Source organism: Letharia lupina (genome assembly GCF_014066315.1).
Source record: "Letharia lupina isolate WasteWater1 chromosome Unknown contig_16, whole genome shotgun sequence".
NCBI lineage: Eukaryota > Fungi > Ascomycota > Lecanoromycetes > Lecanorales > Parmeliaceae > Letharia > Letharia lupina.
The window spans coordinates 632,154-658,908 of NW_023502985.1; the positions used below are offsets into that span (position 1 = coordinate 632,154).

A 26,755-nucleotide genomic window follows, 5' to 3' on the forward strand; every position below is an offset into this window, starting at 1 on the left:
ATTTTTTTTGTTAATCACAAAATCAATAGAGCACTCTACCGTATCTTGCCACTGTTAGTCGGAGGAACGTCCGAAAGTATAAGAACCATCACCACCGTTGTGCAGATCTGCAGCGTGTCTTGGCATCTTCAGTAAATATTTTCATCACTAGAAGCTTCTGGCTGTTTCTCAGCCTCGCAACTCAACCACCACTCAATCACCACGTATTCGCCAACTTCACACATGATATCTCACAACTAATCCTCTACTCGCCATCGAGACCATACATTGCACTCCACCTAATTCCCGCCTTTCAAACAAGCATTTTTCCTAGTCAGCATGTCGGTCGTGGGTGTTGATTTCGGTACGCTCAACACGGTCATTGCCATTGCACGGAACCGCGGTGTCGATGTTATTACCAATGAGGTATGTCTCATAACTTGGCTGTTGTCGTTAAGAAGCCATGCTGACGCCGAAAATTGCGTAGGTCTCCAATCGGGCTACACCGTTCGTTCCCCCACGCACTCCTCAACTACTTTCCCAGCTAACAACCCACAGATCACTCGTTGGCTTCGGACCTAAGAGTAGATATCTCGGCGAACCCGCAAAGACTCAAGAAATCTCCAACCTAAAGAACACTGTCAGCTCCCTCAAGCGCCTAGCTGGCCGCCAACTCCAAGATCCCGATGTCCAACTTGAACGCGAATTTGTCTCATCCCAACTAGTCCAGATTGGAAATGAGGTCGGTGCAGAGGTCACATATATGGGCGAGAAGCAGCAGTTCACGGCGACCCAACTTGTGTCGATGTTCCTTAGCAAGGTCAAGGCTACGGCATCCGCGGAGCTGAAGCTGCCGGTCTCCGATATCGTCATCAGCGTTCCAGCATGGTTTACCGATGTACAGCGGAGAGCTATAATGGACGCATCAGAGATCGCTGGGCTGAAGCTGTTGCGGTTGATCAACGATACCACCGCTACGGCGCTGGGCTATGGTATTCCTAGGACCGACCTTCCGACTGCAGAAGAAAAGCCAAAACGTGTTGCTTTCGTCGATATTGGGCACAGCGACTACGCATGCTCGATAGTCGAGTTCAAAAAAGGCGAGCTGGCCGTCAAGTCTACGGCTTACGATAGGCATTTTGGTGGACGAGACTTCGACAAGGCTTTGGTACAGCACTTCGCTCGAGAATGGAAGGAGAAATACAAGATCGACATCAATACCAACCCGAAAGCTCTCGTTCGAGTCACCGCCGCCGCCGAAAAGATGAAGAAGATCCTCTCCGCCAACGCACAAGCTCCGATCAGCATTGAGTCCCTGATGAACGACGTCGATGTCAACGGAATGATGAAGCGTGAAGAGCTGGAAGAGCTCCTCCAACCATTACTGGAGCGCGCAACAATACCTCTGGAGCAAGCACTCGCCGAAGCTAAGATGAAGGTGGAAGACATTGACACGGTTGAGATGGTTGGCGGATGCACTCGTGTGCCATCTCTGAAAGAACGGATAAGCAAATTCTTCGGCAAGGGACTTTCGTTCACCCTCAACCAAGATGAAGCTGTTGCCCGTGGCTGCGCTTTCAGCTGTGCTATCCTGTCCCCCGTCTTCCGCGTTCGCGACTTCTCGGTCCATGATATCGTGAACTACCCTATCGAATTCAACTGGGAGCAATCGCCTGACATACCGGATGAAGATACAAGCTTGACCGTCTTCAACAAAGGCAACGTTATGCCATCGACCAAGATCCTCACATTCTACCGCAAGCAGCCATTCGACCTGGAAGCCAAGTATGCCAAGCCTGAGATGCTCCCTGGCAAGATGAATCCTTGGATCGGAAAATTTTCGGTCAAGGGAGTGAAAGCCAGCGGTGATGATGACTTTATGATCTGCAAGCTCAAGGCACGTCTCAACCTACATGGCGTTCTCAACGTTGAATCGGGGTACTACGTAGAAGATGTCGAGATAGAAGAGCCCATACCCGAAGAAAAGGAAGGGGAAAAGAAGGACGCGGACAAAAAGGAGGAGAAGAAAGACGGTGATGTAAGTCCCCATATCTCCTTCATCTCTAAATGCTTGCTTTGCCGATGACCAATCGTTGAAGGACGAACTTGGTCCACGTTCGAAATTCAAGAATCTCGCGAAGAGTGTCTTCGGCAGCTCCAAGCGACCACCATCTCGCGACACACCGCTGACAGAGTCTACCAATCAGGCAATGGACACGGACGCTCCCAACGGCACCGCGGAACCCAAGCCCAAAACACGGAAGATCAAGAAGCAGGTCCGCAAGGGCGAACTGCCTCTATCGTCGGGCACGTCATCGCTCGATCAACAAACCAAAGATGCTGCCGCGGAGAAGGAAGGTGCCATGTTCATGGAAGACAAGCTTGTTGCCGATACGGAAGACAAGAAGAACGAGCTGGAATCTTACATCTACGAGCTTCGATCGAAGATCGATGATCAATACTCCGAACATGCAAGCGATGAGGAGAAGTCGAAATTAAAAGAGAAGCTGGAGCAGAGCGAGGTTCGTCTTTGCCCTATGCATTCGCATCCCTGGCTACCCTGAAACTAATACTTCCAACAGGACTGGCTCTACGACGAGGGCGAAGACGCCACCCGCGGCGTCTACGTCGCCAAAATGGACGAAATCCGCTTCGTCGCCGGTCCCATTGTCGGCCGCTACCAAGATAAAATTGAAGAGGAACGACAAGCTGTCCTGAAAATCGAAGAGGAGAAGGCGGCGAAGAAGCGGGCGGAGATTGAGGCGCGGAAGAAGGCGGAGGAGGAGGCGAAGAAGGCCAAGGAGGGTGGGAAGAAGGAGAAGGAGAAGGATGGGGAGGGCGACCAGGAGATGAAGGATGCGGGGGATGCGCCGGAGACGGTGAAGCCCGAGGGGGTCGAGGAGCCGGATGCCGAGATGAAGGGATGAGGGCGCCGAACAGACAAATGACCAAGAGGCAGAAGTGGCAGCCGGATGAAGAATGATGAGAACCTCAGGATGGATGGTATGCATAGAGGTGCTTGGTACGTTCTTGCCGTGACGGACGCGCGAAGCGCAGGGATAGACGATGCTTTCTCCAGTACCTCTTATGACGATAGACAAGCAATCGAAGGAAAACGTTAGCCACGCTCGAATGTTTTTCAATTTTTCCTCCTCCCGGCCGGTTAACGGTCAGACGATTTATTCCGTCATCATCATTATTCGGGGACAAGTGACCGTTCAGACGCACAGTAGTAATATCATTTCTTCGTTTTGCTCTATACAATATCTGAGACTGAGACACAGCTGCTGTGTATATATCCGCGAGCTTTTCAACGCCGCCTGAGTCTCGCGCCGGTTATGTCAAAAGCCGCGCGCGGGGATGGAAGAAGGCAGGCCGGCCGTATGTATATACTCGAGATAAAAAAAAAGATAAAAAAAAAGGCCTCCGATAAGCGAGGGCGGAGATATGTGCAAACCGCATCCCATATGCACAGTGTACGGAAACATATCAATCGAAGGTAGCCAGCCAGCCAGTCCTTTCACGAGTTCCCCCGAAATCAGAAGAATAGGATCTGCTCATCCGCCCACCCCTGCTCCTTCAACACCTTGTGGACAGCCTTCTCCAGCGTCTCCGGGCCGCAGATCAACACCATGGTCTCGTCATGCGCATGGCAGTGTTTTCGCACCAGCTCCGCGTTGATCCTTCCGGTCAGGCCGGGCCAGCCCTCGGCCGGCGCTTGTGTAAGCGTGTGGATGACTTGGGCGCGGTCCTCGTTGCCTTGGAGTAAAGCGTCCAGGTCTTCTCTGCAGAGGATGTCTTCGACGAGACGGTTTCCGTTGAGGACGGTACACGTGGTTGGGTCATCTTTATCCCGCATCACGGCGCGGAAGACTTGGAATATGGGCGTGATGCCGCTGCCGCCGCAGATCATGGCGAATCTCCTGACTTGTTTCTCTGTGCCGCTGACGGCGCAGCGTCCGCGACCCATGTATTCGAATTTACCAATGGGGCCTTTGAAGTCGACGCCGTGGCCGACGGGGAGGGCGTTCATGGCCTTGCTCATTTGACCGCCTGGGTGAGAGTCCGAGGAGAGATAGAGCTTGATGAGAACTTCGAAGTGGCCTTTGCGTGTGGTCTCGGAAATGGGCGTGTAGGAGCGGATGATGGCTTCGCGATCGACGGGGTCGCGGAGGCGGATCATCAAATGTTGGCCTATGGGCAGACCGAGGGTCTGCTCAGGGTGTTCCAGCGTGAAGGTGAAGACGAATGTGTCTGCTGAGATGGCACGCTTAGAGTGGAGGACAGCTTTTGTCCAGGCGCGGGAGTTGAGGAAAGTGGGGCGAGGTTCGTTGGATGCGGTTTCGGAGGCTGGTTCTGAGAGGGCGAGTTTGGCGGAGTCGGAGAGGGTGCCGAGGTGGTAGGAGGGCATCATGCCTTTCGCCGTTTCGGAATGGATGGCCATGAATTCGTCAGAGCTGTCGAGACCCGCGGCGCTGATGATAGATTGGGCCCCGCCGGGGTGTTCTTTCATAAAGGAGAGACCCGTGTAGACTTCGCCATTTATGACGAACCAGGGGTCTTGTTCGCTGTCGTGTTTTCGCAATTCGTCAATCGTGATTTCATTCTTCAAGCCTGCTTTTGTCATGGGGACTTCTTTTGCTTGTTCGTGGACAACGGCCTTTTCTTCTTCGCCGGCGAGCTTTTCGCCCCAGTGCCCATTCGTTAAGTTGCCGCCTGCTTTCCTCACTCTCTCCATCCAGCCGCCTGGCATTAGTGCTGGTTGAGTTGGATGCTCGAATCGCAAATAGTCGCCCTCTTTACTTATGGTGACACGGAACCACAGATTGTTCATCATACCGAGTACGCTCCAGTACATATCTTTTGGTTGGATGTTCATGCTTTCATCCATGGCTCGAACAACGATATCCTTCGCGTCTGCGAGCTCCACCGTTGGTATGTTTAACGACCAATGACACCAACAGAAGCAAGTTTCTCTCCATGACATGTCGAGGCGTCCTCCAAATAACGTTTGCTCGGCTTCACGATATCGATCCTCGGCGTAGTCGATGTCCGCTAACCGCCACGTCCGGCCTTTGTCGATGGAGATCTCAACTCGAGTTACTCTTCTTCCGCCGCCACCGTAAGCATATCCTTTGGCCCGATATCTCTCCGGGCCATCTTTGAGACATACTTGCTCTTCATGCGCAGGATAGGCTATTGCTGAGTTGGTGCTCAAGTCATAGATGGCGTATCTATCATCATGCCACCATTTGGGATCACTGGCAGACTCCTCGGGACTGACCATGGTCGGCAAGACTCGATTGTCGTATATATGATACCAATTGTCACTCGGAGCAGCTGTGACGATGAGACTTTTCAGCCATTTTACACTTCGTCCTCCGATCTGCCCTGGTATGACGGCCCGCAATGGCTTGCCGTGATCCGGTCGAAGCATCTCGCCGTTCATCTTGTGGGCAAGCATCATCCCTCGATTCGGGTCCATGACCCAATTCAACTTCACGGATGTGCCGTAGAATCCATTGGGCTAGGCGTAGTATATTGTTAGTCGAGCTCCCTAAGACGACTGATTGGATTTCCATACCAGTTCATCCGCGCCTTCCATGCACACATATCGGGCACCTTTTCTTGGGCGCGCTTTCTTTATGAGCTCCGACATTGCCACCCCAGTAAAAAGCGCGGTGGAGACGCCGGCGGCTCCCCATGAGAAGCCTTTGCTTTTTCTGACCTGGTTTTGTTCTTTCCTTCTGTTTCCAGCGCAGACAAGTGTGATGGGGCAGGTGATTTGCTCGTACTCGGCAATCAATTGACGAAGGGTGAGGGTGAGGGGTCTTTCGACGAGCCTAGAGGACAGCTGTCAGCGAATTGAGAAGAACTTGGACGCTGTGTTCCACCTACCCTTGGACCGAGATTTGCCAGTCGGGAATGTCCTGGTCCTTGACTTCTGGAACAGCACCATGGTTCCTGACGTAGAAGAGTTCAGGGCTTGTTAGGAAGCCTTCGTTGAAGAGGGCGGACAATGGTGCCTCTACGTTGAATGGGTGGGTGCCGGTCAATCGGATTAATCTCGGGTCTCGGGGTACGTGAGCATCGGGGGTCTTCTTGTCGAGGTCTAGGACATTGGTGGGTGGAGTGGTAGGTGGCGGTAGGGGGATTTCGACTTCTTCGCTTGACTGGGAGTCATTTTCTTCAGTCTGCGGGGGTGAAGGGGGTAATTGGTCATATTGAGGTAAATTTTCATGCTTGTGTAATAAATGGTGAGAGCGTTTGTCTTGAGTAGTAGGGTCCTCCATGGTGATGGGTGGGAAGCAATTGAAGAGAAAGCAAAGAAGTCATTATTCACAGAATAATTCACAGAATAATTAGGTCGAAATTAAAGCAGTGGAAAATGGGGGAAAATCGGTTTATTCGGATTGGATTGCCAAAGTTGGTGGAGTGTCCGACATGATGGCCAAGAGAGGATATGACAGAAGAAAGGGAGTCATGCAAGTTTGAAAGGAGATGGCGATCCTGTCATCGTACCTTGAGAATGTAGAATAATGAACCAATGAGCTACTGACTGTATTGGTGGGCATAAGCTAGGTAGTCATGGGTGGAGGAAAAGGAGCCCGCGGAAGTGGCATATCCAACGCATTGCATAATTGCCATTCCTCGAGCACATGGGACCATCGTGCAGTTCCCAATCGTAGCGGTAGTAGTCAAAAGAAAGAAGATGCTTATCCATTAGCGCGTAGATAAGACATGCCCCGGTCTGGTCCATTTGCCATTCGCCCAATTACCGTTCACCATTTAAGTGCCATTTGCCATTTACCATTTGGCCATTTGGGACTGGAAATGGCAAATCCAAGGAAGTGGAGGTTTAAATAATTGAATAATGCTGACTTGGTGAGCAAGCAAAAGACGATGCCTACTCTATGCATTCATTACATGCAATAATGCGAGTATTCTTGTAAATAATCAAAATGGTATAGTAATTACTAATGGAGGCGGTAGATGTTGTTATATGTCGAAAGAATTATAAAACATAATTATATATGAAGAAACAGGAGCGTTCATTCCATCAAGCAGCGGCCTTGGCTGTGCATAAGCGAAATCCTAACTTTCAATGTTTCGATAACTAAGTGGATGCAGCACTTGGCGTTCGTGGTGATTGACCGTCTGGAACCCACCATTTTCATCGCTGTTGCTAATTCCGTCTCAAATTGAAGAAAACTTCCGCTCCGTCCAACCTCTACCACCCACAAGCCTCTCAACCTTACTTTAGCCCGATCACATCAGAATCTCATGGTCCTGGTTCGAAGATTAAAGCAATGGAAGCAAGAATGCTATGAGCCCAGCCGAGGGCATCCAGCATACCTTTCACGCATCTCATCTTGGACCCGGGTTTCACTCAAGCTGCAGAAAGGTGCTCTTTGATGAAAGCAGATGCCACCACATCTGCTGTGTAAACGCCCGGACTGGGCTTCCATCACGCTGCAGCGGGATCATGAGTGCAAGCGAACCTCAAAATCAATTATTGAAAGGCTCACGTTCAGTGAGAGTCGAAGGCTATGAGAGCTAAAGAAAGTCTTGTGCCATACAATACCGGCCTTTGAAGCCTTCCTCAGCCCCCGACACCAGCCATCACCACACCGCCATAATGTCTCATCAGCAGGACTCCCGCCATCACCATTGCGTGCCTCAATCCTCCGTCCCCAGCCATCACACCTTCATCCGACCGTTTCCAATGCACGCATGCCAGAGCTCGGATTGGAAGGGTTGGAGAAGGGCGAGAGAATTGAGCCGTGGTAAACGGGGGGGAGTCCTTGAAGAACGAAATGACAAAGGAGAATCTCGGGTCAGATGTGTATGGTTGAATAAGAAAGATTGGGTGGACATGGAAGATTTCGATCTCACTTGCAGAGACAGTAATTTGAAGACAATAGTTATGGATCCAGCGGCATCATGGTTGTAAAGTTGATGATCTGGACAAGATGTGTAGAAACGAGGTCTACGTGCGTATGGTGTGGGTAAGGTAGCAAGGATGAATATTCTATGGAGAAGAAGCCTGCTGCAGGATCTTCCCCCACCAAGCGAAGACACTATACTAGCGTGATCAAGGCTCCCGGAAGCGTCTTTCAACTTAGGTGGTGCGAAACATCTCAAACGCCAAGGGATCTAGAATACCTTACGCTAACAGTCGGGCTGAAAAGGAAGCTTACCCTCATTCTCCTTAGAATCTAAAGTATAATAAACAGCAGATTGTAATTTCCTAAAATGTGATAAAGTAAGGTAAAGTAGAGTTGTCCGCGACTCGCTTGTAAGTGGGGAGGGCTAGACTAGCGCTAAACAAAATGTTGGCGCCAACCAGACGACGCATGCTTATCTTCGCTTATCTTGTGCTTCAAGATGAAGTCGACTCCACCACAGTTCGTAATTTATTGAATAATTCTCCATTGCCGAGGAGAAAGATCAATGGTATTTGCCACATTGCCATGAATTCGAATTTCCCTTTTTCCATCTTTTCAAACAACAGGCTCACCAAATAAAACGATAAACCGATAAACCGATAAGCTACCGACCTTCCTCTGCCTTTCCCCGCGGCAAGAGGCCAAGGTATTCCTAGAGCATGAGGCATGGCATGCGTCGGAAACCTGCCAATAACAATGCCTCTTTCTCTGTGCTTCCTTTCGCCTCATCTGCTACTGAATGAAATCTCATTCTAGCTCTCTTTCTCTGCACTATTCTCCGCCTACCTTCCAAGTCTCATTACGGCGTTAGCTTGACTGCTTCATGCAACCCTCTTGAATGCTAACAGCAAACTCTTCCACTATCCCAGCTGTATCATAAATATTCAGCATGTCTTGGGCAGACTCCTCCCCCGGCATGCAGGCCGGAAGAGTGCCTGTCAATGGCCATGACCCGGAAGAAGAAAGTGCCCAATATCCGAGGCCCCCCGACAAGAGGAAGAAGGTTGTTGTTGTGGGGTTGGGAATGGTGGGCATTGCATTCATGTGAGTCTACAAACTTTGCAGACTACAGCGCTGCTAATGCTGGAAACACGAGCTCACGAATGTTGTCGACAGTGAGAAGCTACTGAAGATGGATGCAAAAAGGAGGGAATACGACGTCGTGGTTATTGGAGAGGAACCACATTTGGCGTACAACCGTGTTGGCTTGACTAGCTTCTTCCAGCACAGGAAGGCGGAGAACCTATATCTGAACCCTCGAGAATGGGTATGTCGTAAGCTCAAGCTCGAGCTATCATGACGGGGCTAATGCTTGCTTCCGTCCAGTATTCTGGTTTGCCAGAAGGCTCCCTCAATTACCACCTCAATACCCAGGTAACCGAAATACACTCCTCAGACAAGGTTGTCTCAACATCCACCGGCGAAACCGTCCCATATGATATACTCGTCCTCGCTACCGGCTCCGACGCTCTTCTGCCGCGACACACGCCTGGTCATGATGCAAAGGGAGTCTTCGTCTATCGCACAATTGAAGACCTAGAAAAGCTCATCAGCTATTCAGAAACGTGCAAGGGCGCTACGGGTGCAGTCGTAGGTGGTGGTCTGCTCGGATTGGAAGCTGCAAAGGCCATGATGGATCTCGAAAGCTTTGGCAAAGTCAAGCTCATCGAGCGCAACCGATGGGTTCTTAGTCGGCAATTGGACAACGATGCCGGCAGCATGGTCGTAGACCTTGTGCGAAAGCTAGGCTTAGACGTGCTTCTTAGTAAGCGAGTCGGCAGGATTGAAGTGGATGAGGACAACGCCGTCAAAGGGGTGCTATTTGAAGACGGGGAACACATGGAGTGCAAGTGTCTCATGTTCGGTATCGGTATCAAGGCTCGAGACGAGCTTGCGAGAAGTGCAGGAATCAAATGTGCCGACAGAGGTGGAGGTATAGTCATTGATCCAAGTCTCATGACGAGCCAGGACGGCGTCTATGCTATTGGAGAGTGCGCCAGCTGGGAAAGTCAGACTTTCGGCTTGATCGCTCCCGGCATCGAGATGGCTGAGGTTCTTGCTTTCAACATGACTCAGGCAAAGGTTCATGCTACAAGGAAGTTTAAGAGACCGGACCTGAGCACGAAGCTCAAGTTGCTAGGTGTGGAGGTGGCCAGCTTCGGAGATTTCTTTGCCGACAGAGACGGACCTAAAGACCTACCAATTAGGAGACATGGAGCGAAAAGCCAGGATAAAACCGGGGTCCAAGAACAGGAAGAGCAAGTGAAGAACCTTACTGATGGGCCACCCCCGCCACCAGTGAAAGCTTTGACTTATATGGACCCCTTTCAAGCGGTCTACAAGAAATTCCTTTTTACATTGGACGGCAAACATCTCTTGGGAGGCATGATGATTGGAGATACCAAAGATTATGTCAAATTGGTACCGATGGTGAAGAACCAAACGATGTTGGACGTTCCCCCCAGCCAATTCATCTTAGGAGCCGCCAAGGAAGGAGAGGACGATGCAAACGATTTGACTGACGACACACAGATCTGTTCATGCCATAATGTCACGAAAGCAGATGTAACAAAGGTCGTCAAGGACGGAACATGCAAAAGTATTGGAGATGTAAAGTCGTGTACAAAGGCTGGCACAGGCTGTGGTGGCTGCATGCCTCTTGTGCAGACGATCTTTAATACGGAAATGAAGGCTCAAGGATCGGAGGTCTTGAACCATCTCTGCCCTCATTTCAAACACTCACGAGCCGATCTTTTCCATATCATTACCGTCAAAAAGCTGAAACAATTTCCGGAGGTCATGAAGGAGTGTGGTACAGATCCAGATTCTCTGGGATGCGAAGCATGCAAACCAACTATCGGCTCCATCCTCGCCTCACTCTACAATCAGCACGTTATGGACAAACCGCTGCATGGTCTCCAGGACACCAACGACCGATACCTCGGCAATATTCAGCGAAATGGTACCTATTCCGTGATTCCTCGAGTATCAGCCGGAGAGATCACCCCGGAGAAGCTCATCATCATCGGCACCGTTGCCAAGAAGTACGGACTCTACTGCAAAATCACTGGCGGCCAACGCATCGATATGTTCGGTGCTAAGAAAGAAGACTTGATCGATATCTGGACCGAACTCGTCAACGGCGGCATGGAATCCGGTCACGCTTACGCCAAGTCCCTACGAACTGTCAAGTCGTGTGTTGGAACTACGTGGTGCCGCTTTGGCATTGGCGACAGTGTAGGCATGGCCGTCCGCCTTGAAGAACGCTACAAGTCCATACGCTCGCCCCACAAAATGAAAGGCGGCGTCTCTGGTTGTGTACGTGAGTGCGCTGAAGCCCAAAACAAAGACTTTGGGCTCATCGCCACGGAAAAAGGCTTCAATGTCTTCGTCGGCGGTAACGGTGGAGCAAAGCCACGCCACAGCGAGCTCCTCGCCAAAGACGTACCACCAGATGATGTCGTCCCCATACTCGATCGTTACCTGATGTTTTACATGCGCACAGCAGACAAGCTCCAACGTACAGCCCGCTGGATTGAGCAACTACCAGGTGGCATCAAGTACCTCCGTGAAGTCATTCTCCAAGACAAACTCGGCATAGCAGCCGAGCTCGAAATGCAAATGAATCAGCTCGTGGGCACCTTCTTCGACGAATGGGCCGCTGCCATTAAAGATCCCGCTCGCCGATCAAACTTCCAACAATTCGCCAACACAGACGATACCCTTTCCGTTGTTGACAAAGTCGACGAGCGTGGCCAACAACGCCCCGCTTACTGGCCCAAAGAGAGCACAACTGAGGATTTCCGTGGCACGCAATGGAGTGACCTCGCGTGGCAGCCTATAGTGGAAAGCAAACACTTCGTCGATACTCCGACCGGCAGCAGCAAGAACGTCAAGCGTGGAGACACGCAACTCGCCGTCTTCAAGATCAAAGGAAAGTGGTACGCCACGCAGCAGATGTGCCCGCACAAACGCACTTTTGCTCTCAGCGAAGGTTTGATAGGCGACGACACGAAAGCGGATAAGCTCTGGGTCTCCTGCCCTTTCCACAAGAGAAACTTCGCCCTCAACGGCTCCGATGCGGGTAAGTGCTCCAATGACGCCGAAGTCAATATCGCTACTTTCCCTGTTGAAGAAAGAGACGATGGCTGGGTCTATATCAAATTACCTCCCGTTGATGAGTTGGACGCGAGACTGGGGACCAGCAAATGGAAGGTCAGGAAGGGCGAAGGGAGTGAACCGTTTGGGAAGCTGGATGAGAAGCTGAAGGGCATGAAGGGACGGAAGCCATTGCAGGATAGTCATTTTAAGGATGGAGCGGGCGAGGTGAAGGCTGCGAGGGAGATTACGGCTGGAGGAAATGGGGGAATTGATTGGTAAGAGTATATGACGACGTGCATTGCGTGGATAAGCATTGTGCGTTGGAGTCCACGATCCTTGTACAAAACGGTTTCCTAGAATGCCTATACGATGGGTGCAAGGTACGCTTCCCTACGCCTACTGGTCGTGCATACAGAGTTTCACCCTTCCCATGCAAGCACAAACCCCTCCGGCTCCCGCCATCCTCGAGCTTGCCCCCCCCCCAAAGCCAAAATAGACGAAGAATCCTCAACCTCATGCACGACAAGAGGAAGTTGCGTCGGCCTCGCCCTTTTAGAAGGAAGGATGTACAGAACAAGCCTTGAGACGGTAGGTCGGTTCGTTCGTCCCTCGTATCTGGATGGCTTGCATCTACATCTACATCTACATCTACATCTACATCTACATCTACATCTACATCTACATCTACATCTACATCTACATCTACACCTACATCTACATTTACATCTTCCCTATCACCACCGACCCAGATGCCTCACCTCAAAGGCCTCACTCAAGACATCCCGGCTCCACGACTCTCACTTCCCCCCCTCCTAGCAGCCGTAACCTGCCGACCAGGCACTTTTAGAAACACGCATCTTCTTTCCCCTCCTTTACAAAACTGCCTACATGTAATTAACATATACCAGCCGATCGATCAACCGACCCTCCCAAAGTCTCGTTTCCCACTCGCCTCCGGCCCTTGCATCGGTCTTTTGAATCCCCCCAAAGTGGAAGCGGGCGAGGCCGACAGGAGATGTTTCACGGCTGAAGCGGAGCGAGCCCTTTCCGACTGAACGCTGCTGCTACGGAGCAGGTCGTTCGAAAGAGGGTATATACCCTACCGACTCCTCCCCCGGCACCAGCACCCACTTTCCCGCAGCCTTGTCAGTCGTTCTTCCCCGCCTAGCACTCCTCTCTCTCTCTCTGTTGCCCCCGACCCGCCATCCAAGCATCCCCTCCGCCCCGCATTCCACCCGCTCGCCCTCCTTCCCCTCACCGCGGCGGACCCGATCCCCTACAACTGCCCCGGCGCCCCGAACTACTGTCCGTCCCCCCCACCCCAACCCTGCTTTCACCTTCCCCCCCCCCGCCCATCACATCTTCGGTCACCACATGCCTTCCCACAACTCCATCCTTCACCACACCCACTAACCGAAACCTCACACGGGCGGATGCCCCGCCGGCGTGGACCCCCGTCCGCACCGACGCGTGCTCCAAGGCCGACAAGGCGAACGGCCGCGCGACTTTCTACCGGTACGTTGCATGCGTACACACCATGCTCTCTCTCGTCCACAAAGCCTTTTCTTTTTTTGGTTTGCCCTGTGTGCGTACCGTTTCCCATACACACACATACTTCTGAGCCGGACGTCTTCGCGGACGAAAGATTGCGATCACTCGGGTTTGACGTTGTTGGGACGGACTTTACATATTCTATTCCATCTGGTTTATCCCGCCGGGGATGTTTAAAGATCTATCATTTTCCCTTTCTTTCTTTCTTTCTTTCTTTCTTTCTTTCTTTCTTTCTTTCTTTCTTTCTTTCTTTCGTCTGGGTTGTTCAAAACAACAGGCGCGGACGCAGACGGCGGCGGTGCAGGTGTGCGGGGAATATCCCGGGGACGTGCAATTTTGAGGAGTAGTAGAAGAAGAAGAAGAAGACGACGAAGAAGAAGAAGAAGAAGAAGAAGAAGAAGAAGAAGAAGAAGAAGAAGAAGAAGAAGAAGAAGAAGAAGAAGAAGAAGAAGAAGAAGAAGAAGAAGAAGAAGAAGAAGAAGAAAGAAAGAAGAAGAAGAAGAAGAAGAAAAAGAAGAAAAAGAACAGAGGGTGAAGTTCTGCGGGTGCGGGTTAAGCGGTGAAAGGGCAACGAACAGGGGATGATGATGTCGAAGGGGTCCGTGATGACGGTGTGGGAAGAGAGAGAGAGAGAGAGAAAGAGAGAGAGAGAGAGAGAGAGAGAGAGAGAAAGGGTGTGTATGGTAGAGTACTAGTACGGGAAGCTGTGACGCCGACGCCGACGCCAACGGAAGAGCTTCCGGGGTGATGGACGTTGCGCGTTGGGAAGCAAGGAAGGAAGGAAGGAAACAATTCACACATCGTATCACGTCCGTTCCGTACCGCATCTGTTTCGAATACTTCCGTTCCGTGTAACATTGCCATGGGGGGAAAGAAGCAGGTAGAGATCGAGCTGAACTACCTCGTTGTCTGGGGAAGGTGGACGTATCTCGAAGGCTATTTCTCAATTCTATCTATCTACCCTGACCCCTTCCCACCCAGGCCCTTGCTCTCCATTTTCCGGCCCCCTTCAAGTCAACAGCGTCCCCCACCACGCAAGCATGTACAAAAAGACGAATCGACTTCCGGTTCTCGAAAGCCAGCGCACCTCGCTATGCAGACATCATACCCCCTATCCAGGGCAGGCAGGTGGAAGTAACAAGGCCGGCCGTACTCGGATATCCTGATTTAGTAGAAGCAAACCGAACAAGTGGTATCTCGCAGTCGTAAGACTTTGGACGTGATGGAAGAAACGAAAGGGATCGCTAAAATGCTGCATCTGATATGCACACCGCACAAGGAGTTAGACACCTCGATACTTTTGGTCTGGAATAGTGTTGTATCGACAGTTGAGCCTTGCTGAGGCTACTTGGGTTTCCGCCAGTAGTATTGCTAGGTTCGTTAGCACATGTCCAATCAGACATTTCAGCCATGGCTGGATTTGCAGTTGCCTACCTTGTGACTCTTCCTACAATTTCTCAACCCTCTCCCTCCCATTCCTTCCACTACTTCCCGTCGGCTCCCATCCACATCCGCCTCTGGGATGTAGTAGTACTCGCTCTCGAGACGCTTGCCGGCCGCGTCCTTGCCTTCACGCTCCACAGTTCCAATGCAGCGCGTACGGTCCAGCGTTGCCTTCAATACATCTTCTGTAAGTGAAGCGTCTTTCAGAGCAGCAGGCAGGGTTTGCATGAGAGTTGAAAGTGGTGTGGATTGAACGCGCGAATAGGCTAGTTGATTGATCACATGGTGCGTAATGGCGTCACCTGCTTCATCTTCTCGATGCAGAGAGTCAGAGACGTCGCGGTGGGCGTTGTGGCGACGGCGTTTAGGAGAAATGCCAGCTCGGCTCGAGCGTTGGGGTGATATGCTCGCTTCTTTGAGAGGATTCAGGGGATGACGATTAGGCGAGGCATTAGTGGTGAATGATTCCATGCGAGCTCCCAGGTTGGCGCCATAGGGACCGAAGGACGATATGATAGGGTCGTTCTCTTCGTCATTGTCGTCGGAGAAGTCGTTGGGGTTGGGGGTTTCTTCCAGGAGAGCAAAAGGTTGTGACGCCACTTGTGTAGACTGTGTAGCTTGCGTGTTACCCGCTGGTGGTTTGTCCTTGTCTTCGTCCGATGGTTCGTCTTCATATACCTGCACAGGTACAGGTATAGGAGGATCGGAAGCAAAATGTCCAGATGGCTGAGCATGAACAGCTTGCACAGCAGGCGAAGGAGACACAGGCGACTGCAACCTATGTTGCTGGCGAAGCGGACTTGTATCTAGAGGCCTATTACGTGGGGCGGCCGTGGCGTTGCGCTGCGGAGAGGTTTCGGAATCCCACGTCGAGTCCGAGTCTGTAGGGGTCGAAATCTTATTCTCATGCTTCGGCCAAGTCAATAACACACGAGCATCCTGTACATCCACCATGATATCCGCATCTTCAGTCTCAGAGGTAAAAGTATCCCCTTTCATGAGCTCCCATGCCTTTCCTTGGCAGTGCACTTTTACGCCATTCCAGCCCCTGCATTCAACTTGCACTCTTTTAGGAGCAGGAGGGTTAGAGGCTATGTACACTGCGCTGACGTGGACGCGGGAGATGAGCTTGTTGGTGGAGAGCTGGTAGTGGGAGGAGTTGCTCGATCTGCCCATCAGTGTTGGCTCTCCATGCTCAGAAAGCTCTATGGATGGTACAGTAGCTAGAGGGGCCCGCTCAGAGACTGCGGAATAAGTCCGAATCAAGCCTGGGCGACGCGTACGTAGTGGTTGAGGCGGAGAAGAAGAAGGGATCATAGTGGTGGAAGATGGAATAGGTGTGGGATATTGGCGCTCTCTATTTCCCAACTTGGCCGGAGACGCGTGAGCCAGGCGCTTCATTGGTCGAGGTAGTGCTGGCGAAGAGGAGAGAGGCTCAAACGCTGGCAGTAGAGAAGGAGCTGGACGCTTGACACCAGCGACTGGAGAGACGGGGAGAGGGACATGCTGCGGAGAGGGAGGCATTTCTGTTCTGAATATGCGGGCTCATGCATGAACGCCAGGGAGACGGCACTTTTTATACTGGATGTAGTATGAGTGCACTGGGTCAGAGGGCTTTGTACATGATCAATTGAGAAAGCGAGATGGTGTATTATGAGTAAAAAGGCTTTGATTGGCAGAAAATGTTGAAGATGTACAGTGGTAAGAGGTTGGAAGAAGAGAAGGTCTCTGACACGGTCAGTTCTTTTTAGTTGGCGCCGCTCCACTCGCTTTCTCTGGCGCGTGCTCTCGCGTTCTCCCACCACTAGATCTTCAATCCGAGAACCCCACATATCCCGACGATCTACATACATCATTTCCAATACATTCATTGTGGAGATTGGTCAAACTGGTTAAATAAAACAATTGATCACGCTCTTCTATCTGACTATCTGAGTGTTAGTGTTGCAAGATGCGCGCTGCGAAGCCTGATCTGGAGACTTGCTTGGGGGTATAAAATGCTATGCTTAACCGCTCCTTCGTCTCCCAACGCCCGCTGATGAAAGATTATGCTTATTCGAATCGTAGAACAATTCTCGACTGCCATGGATGTTATGTGTGAACGTGAATTCCAGGTATATCAGGTCAGTTGAGGGTGAAAGGCTCACGGATGCCACAGGGATATCAATTGCCATATCTCCTTTTCGTAGCTTGTGACAATGAGGATTCACTTTTCCTAGATGCGTTCCAGTCGTGCTGCTCTCATGTGGTTTCTCAATCCTCCTTGTCCTCAGTCGTGTTGGCATGGCTTCCCACAATAGCCTCAGTGTTGTCCGCCTCAAGTGGAGGAGCTGCCAAATTCGAGGGGGTGGCCGGGCTATTGGCAACAGCTGAGGTGCTTTCACTGAGTTGGCGTTCTACGCGTCGTCAGTACCATGGTAGACAAGATTGACCTCTTACTTGACGTACCTAACTCCCTAATCCTCTGCTTCAACATCTGGTTCTCCCTCGTGAGCATTTGCGTCTCCGCCTGGTAGAAAGCACCGTCGTCGAAGCTCGACTGGCTCCTGCCTGCAAAGCCCCAGTCCTCACCCGGTCCCTGCATACCAGCGGAGACAGGGCGCAGAGAAGGCGACGCAGTGCGGCTGGGTGTTCTAGAGCGGCGGGAAGACTGCCGAGAAAGATCCATAGAGCTACGGAAAGGTGAGCTCGGACGGGGATTGTTGAAGATGGACACGGAGGCCGACGGCAGGTTTGGTGGAATGGAGTAGTGGTAGGGATGATTTGCTGAACGCTCAGAGGGAGGAGTGGTGTCATCGAGTGCTGTGGAGCTACTGAGAGGTGTGTATGATGCTTGTTGCTGGATTGCTTGTAATTGCGCTTGCTGTTGGCGGATCATTTCCAGCAGACGGTTCTGACGCGCGCAGAAATGTCAGTAAAGCAAGAAGATAGGTGCAGAAAATGATAGACTGAGAAGACTGCTTACCACTTGAGCCTCCTGTTCCGCCTCCAATTCTTGATGCAGCTCGCCCAAGCTCGGTGCCCTATCCCGCTGAACCCCCATGATTGGACTTCCCATCGCTTGCGGACTGGCTGAACGAAACGGAAGGTTCATACCCTGATATGACTGACCCCTCAAATCTCCAACCTGCAACTCTCCAGGTCCAGGTACTGTGGGGTCGTACGAGCCTAGAAAAGCATTCGAGCGTCTCCTCTCACGCTCACTACGGCTGACTTGCGGTGATGCGCGCCCACGGTTCGAGCTAATGGATGAGCGGCGGGATTCTTCATTTTGAAAGCCTGCGTTGATAGTAGCTGCAGCGGCAAGAGAGGAGCTTGAGGCATGGCGGGAAGGCGAGTGGCGTGAAGGTGAGTGAGTGCCATTGCTGTAAGCGCGTGAGGGTGAAAAGGATTGGGTTATTGAATCGATGTCAGGCATCGTGAGGAGTAGTGGACCCAATACAAGCTGGGTGCTCCAACGGCGGACCTACTTTTTTATACAATGAGACCCTGGGTCATGGTGCAGAGGTGTGACTGAGAGGAACAAGGTGAGGTTTACAGAAGTTCCTGTTGACAGCTCGGCACTAAATAATGTGGCCCGAAGTTGTCCCGGCTGGTTCAAACTTTTGGGGCTCTCGCCGTTGCATGATCACCTTTACAGATCTCTCGAAAGTTGCTTACATCCTCAGAAGAGTTTCTGTGCATGGATTGATCTTTGATAAATGTCATTGTGTGAATCTAATCCATGGGTATCATGTTCCTGCTAGCCTATACCCCCCTCGTTTGGTAATCCTTTTGTAGTCCCATCCTTTTGTGAAAAAAATCCCCAATAGCGCCCGCTAAAAACCGAAGTATTGGAACATAATGCACGAAGTCTTTTAACATGAGTCTGAGACCAGCACAGCATGGGTGGCGAAGTGACATGGGTGAACATACGGTTGCGTGAAATCAAACAGCACCCAGATCGAGAAAAGTTCGCTGGGGCGCCCCGTACGCAGGGTTCCATGGACCGTCAAGCGATCCACGAAATTTCCTATCCGAAACCTTGATAGGAGGAATAAAAGGATGTGGGGCAGCTTCATCGAAGTAATGGGTTGCCGGAGAAATCACCGAGATCCTACTCCTAGGGCTCGGAACGGCAGACACTGGCGGTGGCTCTCGACCGATCCGTGGCGAGCTCTTGCGAAAGCCAAGCTGTGGTCGCTGCTCAGAAGGCGGCGGCGGAGGGTTGCGGGTAGGCCTTAGGGGCGATGGCAGTGACTCTGTTGGTGGCGGTGTAATGTTTTCAAAGTCGAAGGTCGTCTTAAAGGCGGTTTGAGGCGGAGTGGCATAGCTAGCAGGAGATTGGCTGCGCACTTGCATGCTCACTGGACGACGTAGATCTCGAGCTCGGGTTTGATCGATCCTCGTCGATTCTTGTGTGGTGGGAATTTGGATAAAATAGGATTGGTGCGGCGCTTCAGTCTTAGGTACAATAGGGACCGACAAATTCGCTTGAGGCATTACAGAATCATGTGGCGGCTCACGAGCTGTTGATTCATGGGACGGAGTCCTGGGAGGGGATGGAAGAACAGAAGCGCGTGATGAGGGGCTCACATCAGGCACAGCTGGCAGAGCCTTTGTTGGTGGCGGGTAAGAAAAGCCTCCTCGTGGAGGTTCCATCTCTGGCAAAGCTGTTGGTGGTGGCGATGGTGGTGATGGTGATGGAGTGACGAAAGTGTGCGGCGATGGTGTCGCTGAAGGAGACGCGAGCAAAGCCGTTGGTGGGGTCGGAGTTGTGGAGCTGGCTCTTGACTCTTCGGCACCTGGCAACGGGGGCAAGGGGGACAATGGTGATTTGATAAAGGAAGATCGTGAGGAGAGGTCAGCTCCAGGAATTGCTGGCAGAGCCGTAGTTGGGGGTGGGTGCGGCGATGGTGAATGACTCGCCAGCTGAAGCGGAGATACACCTCGAGAGTATTCCAACGAGGAAAATCGACGAGAGAATGGAGGGTTTCCCTCTGACGAAGATGGAGGACCACAAGAGCCTGCCGAACGAGGCGGAGTGCTCGTTGATGGGAAAAGACCATTCAAGGCCCTTGGGCTTGGTTTCTGGAGATGTTGGAGTTCTCCTATGATAGAAGTACGCCTTCCATTACCTGCCCCTTCCTCGCTAATGACAGGTGGAGAAGGAGACGCATGGATAAGGGCTGCCGGTGGAGTTTGCGGCTTTGAAGTAGTGCAAGATAACGCAGGAGAGTTGCTTGAGGACGAGTAACGTTTGCTGAAAGTTGGAACACTGAAGTTGGGTGCTGCAGGGGATGGAGTCCGTTGCTGCTGTGGTGCGTATTTCGAGATTCGATGCGATGATGGAGGCGCTGGAGGGGATGTTGTGGACTCTCGACGTTTTTTATTTGGAGACGTCAGCTGTTGCGCCGAGCTTTTGACCAGTCCATGATACATAGATGTTGTTTGTCGCCTTTCGTTGAAGTTCTGTGGCCACTGCGGTATGTCGGCCTGGAGATTCACTGGCGAAGGTCCAGGCGATGAATCTCTTGATGACGACGTTGTCTTTCCCACTGACGCATACGACTGTCGTGGGCTTTCTCTCAAATGATCGAGGTGGATTTGATTTATAGACTCGGCTGTATTCGATGTGGCACGCGATTCAAGGGACTGCTGGGTAGCCATGGATTGCCTTCTGACAAAAGAAGGATCTGTTGGGTCAACAACGGCTTGCTTTGAGGGCTCCGGTGAGAGAGTATTGTTGCCGAACGTAACATTCGGCACTAGGTCCGTGATCTGAGAAAACCGATTGGGATCCCTTTTGACCAGATATCGCTGGCTTGGTCTCTGATGCAGCTCTTGAATTGATTCAACTTCAGCTGGTTTCCGAAACTCGTCTGGTCGATATTCTTTACCACCCATAGCTTGAATTTCTTTCCTTACAGTTGCCATCCAAGCGCTCAATTCTTCCGGGCTTTCAAATACAAGTAGGAAGCTAGAAGTAGACCGCTTCATCTGGCTTCGTAAACCTAGATTTTTGAACATTGACCTCGAAGCTTCCGTGTCCAATGACCCATTGTCGTGGGCGACTTGAGATATTTGCAGGACATAAGGCTTGCCAGGAATGGCATCGCTTGCAAAGGCGGCTGACTCCTTGGTCAACGACATAATCTTCTCAGGCAGTCTGTCAAATGGCCCTTGGCCAGCATACTGCAGGAAATAGCCGGAAGTAATTAAGACGAAGGTTTTCTTCGTCCAATCTCCCTTCGATAGCACATCTAATGCGGTAGGTCTTTTCAGCTTTTTTTCTTTTGAGGATTTCATTCCATTGACCTCTGGAGTGTACGACTCCACTCTTTGGTTCGAGCTGCCATTCCTTTCAGCATTGAGACGTAAGATTGTTTCTGCGGAAAGTGCGGGCGCTCGTAACGTCGCGTGCCTCACTGCCTGGGGATATGCTTGGAATAGTGGAGGTGGATCCCAAGCGGCTGAGCTCCTGCTGGTAATCTCCCTTCTGAAGGATGATCTGAGCGCTGATTTAGAGGTTCGGCTCCGCAGTGGAGCAGCAGGGGGGTCAATGTCTGGCCGGGCTTGAATTTCTGGGGAGCGAGGCTCGGAATCTTTTTTTTGTAATGCTGTCGTTTCAGCACTCTTTGATGTCCCCGCAGGCTCGTCACATTCCCATTGTACACCCAATTTCTCTTGCACTCCTTCAGTCGCCAATGGCTTTGATCTGCTGAAAAGACTGGATAGCCCGAACCTAGAAGTTCGCCGCTTCAAATTGGGTGACAGTGAGTCCGGGACTATTGAACTATGTTTGTTGCGCTGACTGCTTCGCTTTGGGTTGAAGACGGGGTCCGTGAGGACTGTGTGGTGAGACTGATGAGAGGGAGAGGGCTCGTTATTGAAAGGAGTCAGGGGAGGTGGTGGCCGCAAGCCATTGCGCGGAGGCTCTTGAGGGGTTTCTTTGGAAGACGTCATATTTAATGTTTGTGAGGAAAGCGAAGGGTTTGGTGTGGGCCACCAGGGCCTGAAGTCGGAATGAAGATTGGTTGACTTGGTCGAGGTCAACGGAGATACAGTTCGCGCATGACCTCCGACTGCATCGCATGAGACCAGCTTTCGCGTGAGATGACGTGTCAGAAAGCTGTGGAACGCTCTCCCGGACTGACTTGGGATACCTCGTGAATTATCTTTTTGCTGGAAGAGTGGAATGCGATGATTGAGAGGCAGAATCTAGTCTTGGAAGATGAAATCGGATGTTCAATTGACGACACGGATTAGGCGGTCGGATGGTAGTGGGATGTATGAGAATGATGAGTGGAGGATGCGGCATAGAAGCTGAAACAAACAATGCGAAGAAGGAGCGTGTTGGATAGAGTAGTGATCGACCACGCCTCCGATGAATGGCAGGCAGGCGATATCACCTCGTGGAAAGAAAGAAAGACAGAGAGTGTATGTGTGTATAAGAGGGTGTTCGTAGGGAAGGTGATAGGGCGAGAATACGAGGGAGTTGGAGACACGTCTGGGAGTCTTGGACGGGAGAGTTGGATTCGACACGCGCTGCGTTGCAACCCTCTGCAAGCATCCCGCAAACCTACGGTGGTGCTAGTCTAGCCTTACATGCTTTGAGTGACACTCAGCAGACAGCGGCTGATGGTCGTTAAAAAGTTGGCGCGACGCTGTAGCCTGTGACAAGGGGTGACAGCCTGCAATTTCCAATTTCTACGGAGAAGTTATTAAAGTACCTAGGTACATACATGTAAGTAAGGTAGAGAAATTAGAAATTAGAAATTAGAAATTAGAGAAATCAGCAGCATCTGTCAAACCCTGTCATCTTAACTAGTTAAGCGCACCGACCATCTCCGGAGCCGGAACTAGGGGTGACGCAGACCTAAGCACAGGCCATATATCCATTGACCTGCATCCAATCTCGATGTCTTGCATCGACAAACAGGACATGCTTCCGTCATGCCCATCTTTTTCAAACTTAAAAATGTTTAAAAAAAAAAGTCGAGAAGTCGAATTTGCCCTACTTCCCTATAATCAATTATATTTACAACTACAATTACAGGCAACAGACAAGACACATGCATCTTGGCGACTTCCATTCAAAACACGAAATGTTCTACCCTGAGTATTCAAGGCCAACTTATCAAAGGCTGTTTATCTCGAAGGATTTTTCTATATGCTTGCTGGTAATCAGTCAAAGGAACATCCAGTTGGGCAGCTTCCAGGCTTGGCCCAGCAAATCAGAAATCGCTCCCATGCGCCATCACATGGTTCCGGTGCATTACTCCTGCTTGGTGTAGCTTTTACAAGGCGTCACCTCAGGACTCTATTCTCTTATAGGTTAACCTTCAAGTACCGCGAACCTTCGGCAGTGAGCATGCAAGCCATGTGGATTATCCTGACAAGACAGCTCATACCTCAACACTCGCCACCAAACTTCGCAGCTGCACCGTCTACCACACCTGCGAAATGACGAATATTGGTGGCGCCTGCAAGGATTTCATGCTTCATGGAAGTTGGCCAACGAATTCCCATATTGTCGGCGGACCGCTTTGTCGGTGCCAAGTGTCCTCGCACCCCCGATGAATAACCTGTGTGCGAACGTCCATGTAGCCAACGAAGGAGCGATTGACAATGCCGTCACCAGCCTAGTGAGAAACTCCATGAGATTGCCGGAAGTGAAAGGTAGCCTTTCTCGTGGGTTCAACCCGACGCTGGCGGGCCCGCCGAAGATCACGCTGGCGCAGGGAGATCTTCATTTCCAGCAGCTGGAGCTTCGAGGGGCTTTTGATGTCGGGTCTACGAGCCTTTTCGGGTTCAGATGATAGCAATAGATGAAGTTGCGGGCGCGGCAACGCGGGCTTTACTGTGGGTCTCCCGGCGTCGTATCTATCCGGATTAGACACTTTGAGGACACCCTTTAAGAAAGGTCAGCAGAAACGCGTGTGAAAAACCTTTTTTAGTGACCACGTCTCACTTCTGCCTAAAGAAGCACGTGCTATACACATTGACTATGCTCACGTTGATAGGTACTTCGAAACTCCGCACATTTGGGAGACTCTGCGCATTCGAGAAGAGTAATGGTATTCTGCCTCCACACAACGTTCGGAAACCTGCAAATACCAGCAGTGATGAACAAGATGGTAGGGTCCACAACTAATCTCCGCTCCGTACACGATGTGAGGCCTTAGATGCCAATCAAGCACAAAAGTATAAATTCAGCAGGATTGACAGTCTCGCGGGTGACAGAAAAGCCTGCACACCACCAAGCGATCCTCCCAGCCTAATGTTTGGAATGATTCTATCAACACCCTCTCACATCGCGGTAGATTGTACTACTTCTGCGAACCGAAGTATTCTTAATAGGAACTTCGTTGGCAAAGCGTGATCGATTTGTAGATGTTAGGTGTATAGGCCGATCTGTCACCCGCGAAACTGTCTGTTTATTCACGTGTTCTATCTACACGTGACGAGCTCGCAGAACAGACAGCTCGGTACGAGTTGCCTCCGAGATTACCAATTTTCCGAAGAGGACCAAGATGGTTAGACTTACGAGTAGGGTTTCTATCCAATGACAGGACACTGAAGCTCTCTGCGTGTTCGCGGTCTTACATATCGTTTATAGCGCAAAATATGACAGCTGACAGGTATGAGATTTATTGTCTCGAAGCTAACGATATGTACATCTTGTGCAGAAGTTAGATCACCGGGAGATCCGGGTGAAATGTTGGGGCTCGATCGCTTCGCAGGAAATTCCATCATTGTCCATCCATTTTGTTGAGTCACCACGGCCGACAAAGAGGAAATCATCAACAAAGTATCAGTTGGCTTGGCAACTCGAACCCTGTTCAGCCTTCCCAGCCTGCCCCAAGCGCTGCTGCAGACCCGTCTCCATTAGATCCTAACCTGGTAAGCATTATATCTTTGAAGCCAGGCGAGGGTCGTTGTTTTCTTCCCAAGTTGTTGAAACAATTGATGATCTAAACACGACAGGTAACATGGGCTGGTCCCGAAGATCCGGAGAACCCCAAGAACTGGCCAACAAGTCGAAAATCGACGACCCTCCTTCCAATGTCATTGTTCAATTTTCTATCCTCAATGAGTTCGGCCACCATGGCCCCAGCATTGAACACTATTCAGCAAGATCTCCATTTCCAATCCACCCTCCTTGTCGTCTTATCTCTGTCAGTCTTCCTTTTAGGCACTGCGGTGATACCTCTGTTTACGGCTCCCCTCTCCGAGGTTTTGGGGAGATCGATAGTCCTTCAGTCAACTAATGTCTTCTACATCATCTTCAATACCCTGTATGGTGCTGCGAAAACCCAGAATCAACTAATCGTCTTCCGTTTCCTCGCGGGCTTGGGTGGAGCCGGTCCCTTTGCTGTAAGTCTTCATTTAACTACTGTGTAATGAACATGGTTGGCATATTTTTGAATGCTAACACTCGAGCTGCAGATTGGAAGTGGCATCAATGCCGATCTGTTCCGACCTCACGAAAGGGGCCAAGCCATTGCGGTCTATACCCTTGCACCTCTTGTTGGAGTTGTTGTAGGCCCCATTGCAGGTGGTTTCCTCGTCCAATACACATCGTGGCGATGGTGCTTCTATGTTGTTTCAATTGCTGGCGGCGCGGTCCAGGTCTTCGGCTTCCCCTTTTTCCGCGAAACTTACGCCCCAGTTCTTCTTCAAAGAAGATGCAAACGGTCACGAAAGAGCACCCAAAATCCGGATTTGTACACCCAAAATGATAGGGTGTCTCTTTCACAGCTACTGCGCACTAGTCTCATCAGGCCCTTCATGCTGCTTGGAACCCAACCCATTGTGCAGGTCTGGAGCTTGTATTGTGCATACCTCTACGGTATCCTTTATCTCCTGATTGCAACCTTCCCGAATGTCTGGACGGATACCTATGGGGAAACCGTTTCCATTGGCTCCCTCAACTACATCTCATTGTTTGTAGGAATGGGTATAGCTTCACAACTTGGAACACGCCTTGCCGATAGGTATTATAAGAAGTTGTGTGAGGAAAACGGCGGGCAGGGTCGTCCTGAGTTTCGTCTTCCTGTTCTCATCATAGGGGCGTTCATGGTGCCGGTGGGATTATTCTGGTACGGATGGAGTGCGAGGTCCAGCATTCACTGGAATCTTGCCGTGAGTAATCATCTGCTCTTGACTCTATACCTATCAGGGCCTCTCGTCTGTATTGATGAAAACAGACTTGGAAATTCCACTCAAGAAAAGCCTAGAGGCACAATTTCTTTGATGCTGACTCACATTCGCAGGAACATTGGGGCAGCCATTTACGGGGCCGGCACCGTTCTGGAGTTACTTTGCGTCATTGGTTACATGATTGACACATATCAAAAGTACGCAGCAAGCGCCATAGCCGCTATCATCGTCCTGAGAAGCATTTTAGCTTTTGCTTCGCCTCTAGCTGCCCCGAGTTTGTAAGTCCTCCGCCGCTTGCTGCCTTCCATCCAAGTTTATCAGGCAACTCCCCCCTTCCTTCATTAGCCAGGTCATATTTTACTCTTTCTCACTGATGTATCAAACTAGATATGGCAACCTCGGTTTCGGGTGGGGCAATACCCTTCTCGCATTCATTGCTATATTCGTTGGGATCCCCGCGCCCATTCTTCTGGGGTACTATGGCCCAACCTTGAGGAAACGGAGTCCGTATGCGAGAGATGATTGAACATAGAAAGATTTGTGGAAATTAGATTACGAGTCGTTGGAAGGACTCTCAGGCCCTTAGT

The 26,755-nt window shown here is 51.0% G+C and overlaps 8 protein-coding genes across 8 annotated transcripts; 4 read left to right on the forward strand and 4 right to left on the reverse strand.

The window, feature by feature from the left end:
• Nucleotides 1–318: 318 nt before the first annotated feature.
• Nucleotides 319–2,906, forward strand: HO133_002994 (uncharacterized protein; the record flags this gene model as incomplete). The annotated part of the gene is made up of 5 exons (XM_037293918.1): nt 319–405; nt 467–486; nt 538–2,017; nt 2,187–2,501; nt 2,562–2,906. The coding sequence occupies 5 exons, from the start codon at nt 319–321 to the stop codon at nt 2,904–2,906; spliced, it is 2,247 nt and encodes a 748-aa protein (XP_037149996.1).
• Nucleotides 2,907–3,517: 611 nt separating this feature from the next.
• Nucleotides 3,518–6,272, reverse strand: HO133_002995 (uncharacterized protein; the record flags this gene model as incomplete). Its single annotated transcript, XM_037293919.1, has 3 exons — nt 3,518–5,506; nt 5,564–5,822; nt 5,878–6,272. The coding sequence occupies 3 exons, from the start codon at nt 6,270–6,272 to the stop codon at nt 3,518–3,520; spliced, it is 2,643 nt and encodes an 880-aa protein (XP_037149997.1).
• Nucleotides 6,273–8,817: 2,545 nt separating this feature from the next.
• On the forward strand, nt 8,818–12,308 carry HO133_002996 (uncharacterized protein; the record flags this gene model as incomplete). The annotated part of the gene is made up of 3 exons (XM_037293920.1): nt 8,818–8,972; nt 9,045–9,195; nt 9,255–12,308. 3 exons carry the CDS (start codon nt 8,818–8,820, stop codon nt 12,306–12,308), a joined length of 3,360 nt encoding a protein of 1,119 aa, XP_037149998.1.
• Nucleotides 12,309–13,566: 1,258 nt separating this feature from the next.
• Nucleotides 13,567–14,115, forward strand: HO133_002997 (uncharacterized protein; the record flags this gene model as incomplete). Its single annotated transcript, XM_037293921.1, has 2 exons — nt 13,567–13,603; nt 13,931–14,115. The coding sequence occupies 2 exons, from the start codon at nt 13,567–13,569 to the stop codon at nt 14,113–14,115; spliced, it is 222 nt and encodes a 73-aa protein (XP_037149999.1).
• Nucleotides 14,116–14,862: 747 nt separating this feature from the next.
• HO133_002998 (uncharacterized protein) lies at nt 14,863–16,547 on the reverse strand (the record flags this gene model as incomplete). The annotated part of the gene is made up of 3 exons (XM_037293922.1): nt 14,863–14,951; nt 15,015–15,027; nt 15,090–16,547. 3 exons carry the CDS (start codon nt 16,545–16,547, stop codon nt 14,863–14,865), a joined length of 1,560 nt encoding a protein of 519 aa, XP_037150000.1.
• A 729-nt stretch (nt 16,548–17,276) lies between these two features.
• Nucleotides 17,277–18,441, reverse strand: HO133_002999 (uncharacterized protein; the record flags this gene model as incomplete). Its single annotated transcript, XM_037293923.1, has 3 exons — nt 17,277–17,419; nt 17,472–17,916; nt 17,989–18,441. The coding sequence occupies 3 exons, from the start codon at nt 18,439–18,441 to the stop codon at nt 17,277–17,279; spliced, it is 1,041 nt and encodes a 346-aa protein (XP_037150001.1).
• A 509-nt stretch (nt 18,442–18,950) lies between these two features.
• HO133_003000 (uncharacterized protein) lies at nt 18,951–21,968 on the reverse strand (the record flags this gene model as incomplete). The annotated part of the gene is made up of 1 exon (XM_037293924.1): nt 18,951–21,968. One exon carries the CDS (start codon nt 21,966–21,968, stop codon nt 18,951–18,953), a length of 3,018 nt encoding a protein of 1,005 aa, XP_037150002.1.
• A 3,144-nt stretch (nt 21,969–25,112) lies between these two features.
• Nucleotides 25,113–26,694, forward strand: HO133_003001 (uncharacterized protein; the record flags this gene model as incomplete). Its single annotated transcript, XM_037293925.1, has 4 exons — nt 25,113–25,382; nt 25,455–26,107; nt 26,282–26,446; nt 26,556–26,694. 4 exons carry the CDS (start codon nt 25,113–25,115, stop codon nt 26,692–26,694), a joined length of 1,227 nt encoding a protein of 408 aa, XP_037150003.1.
• Nucleotides 26,695–26,755: the final 61 nt, after the last annotated feature.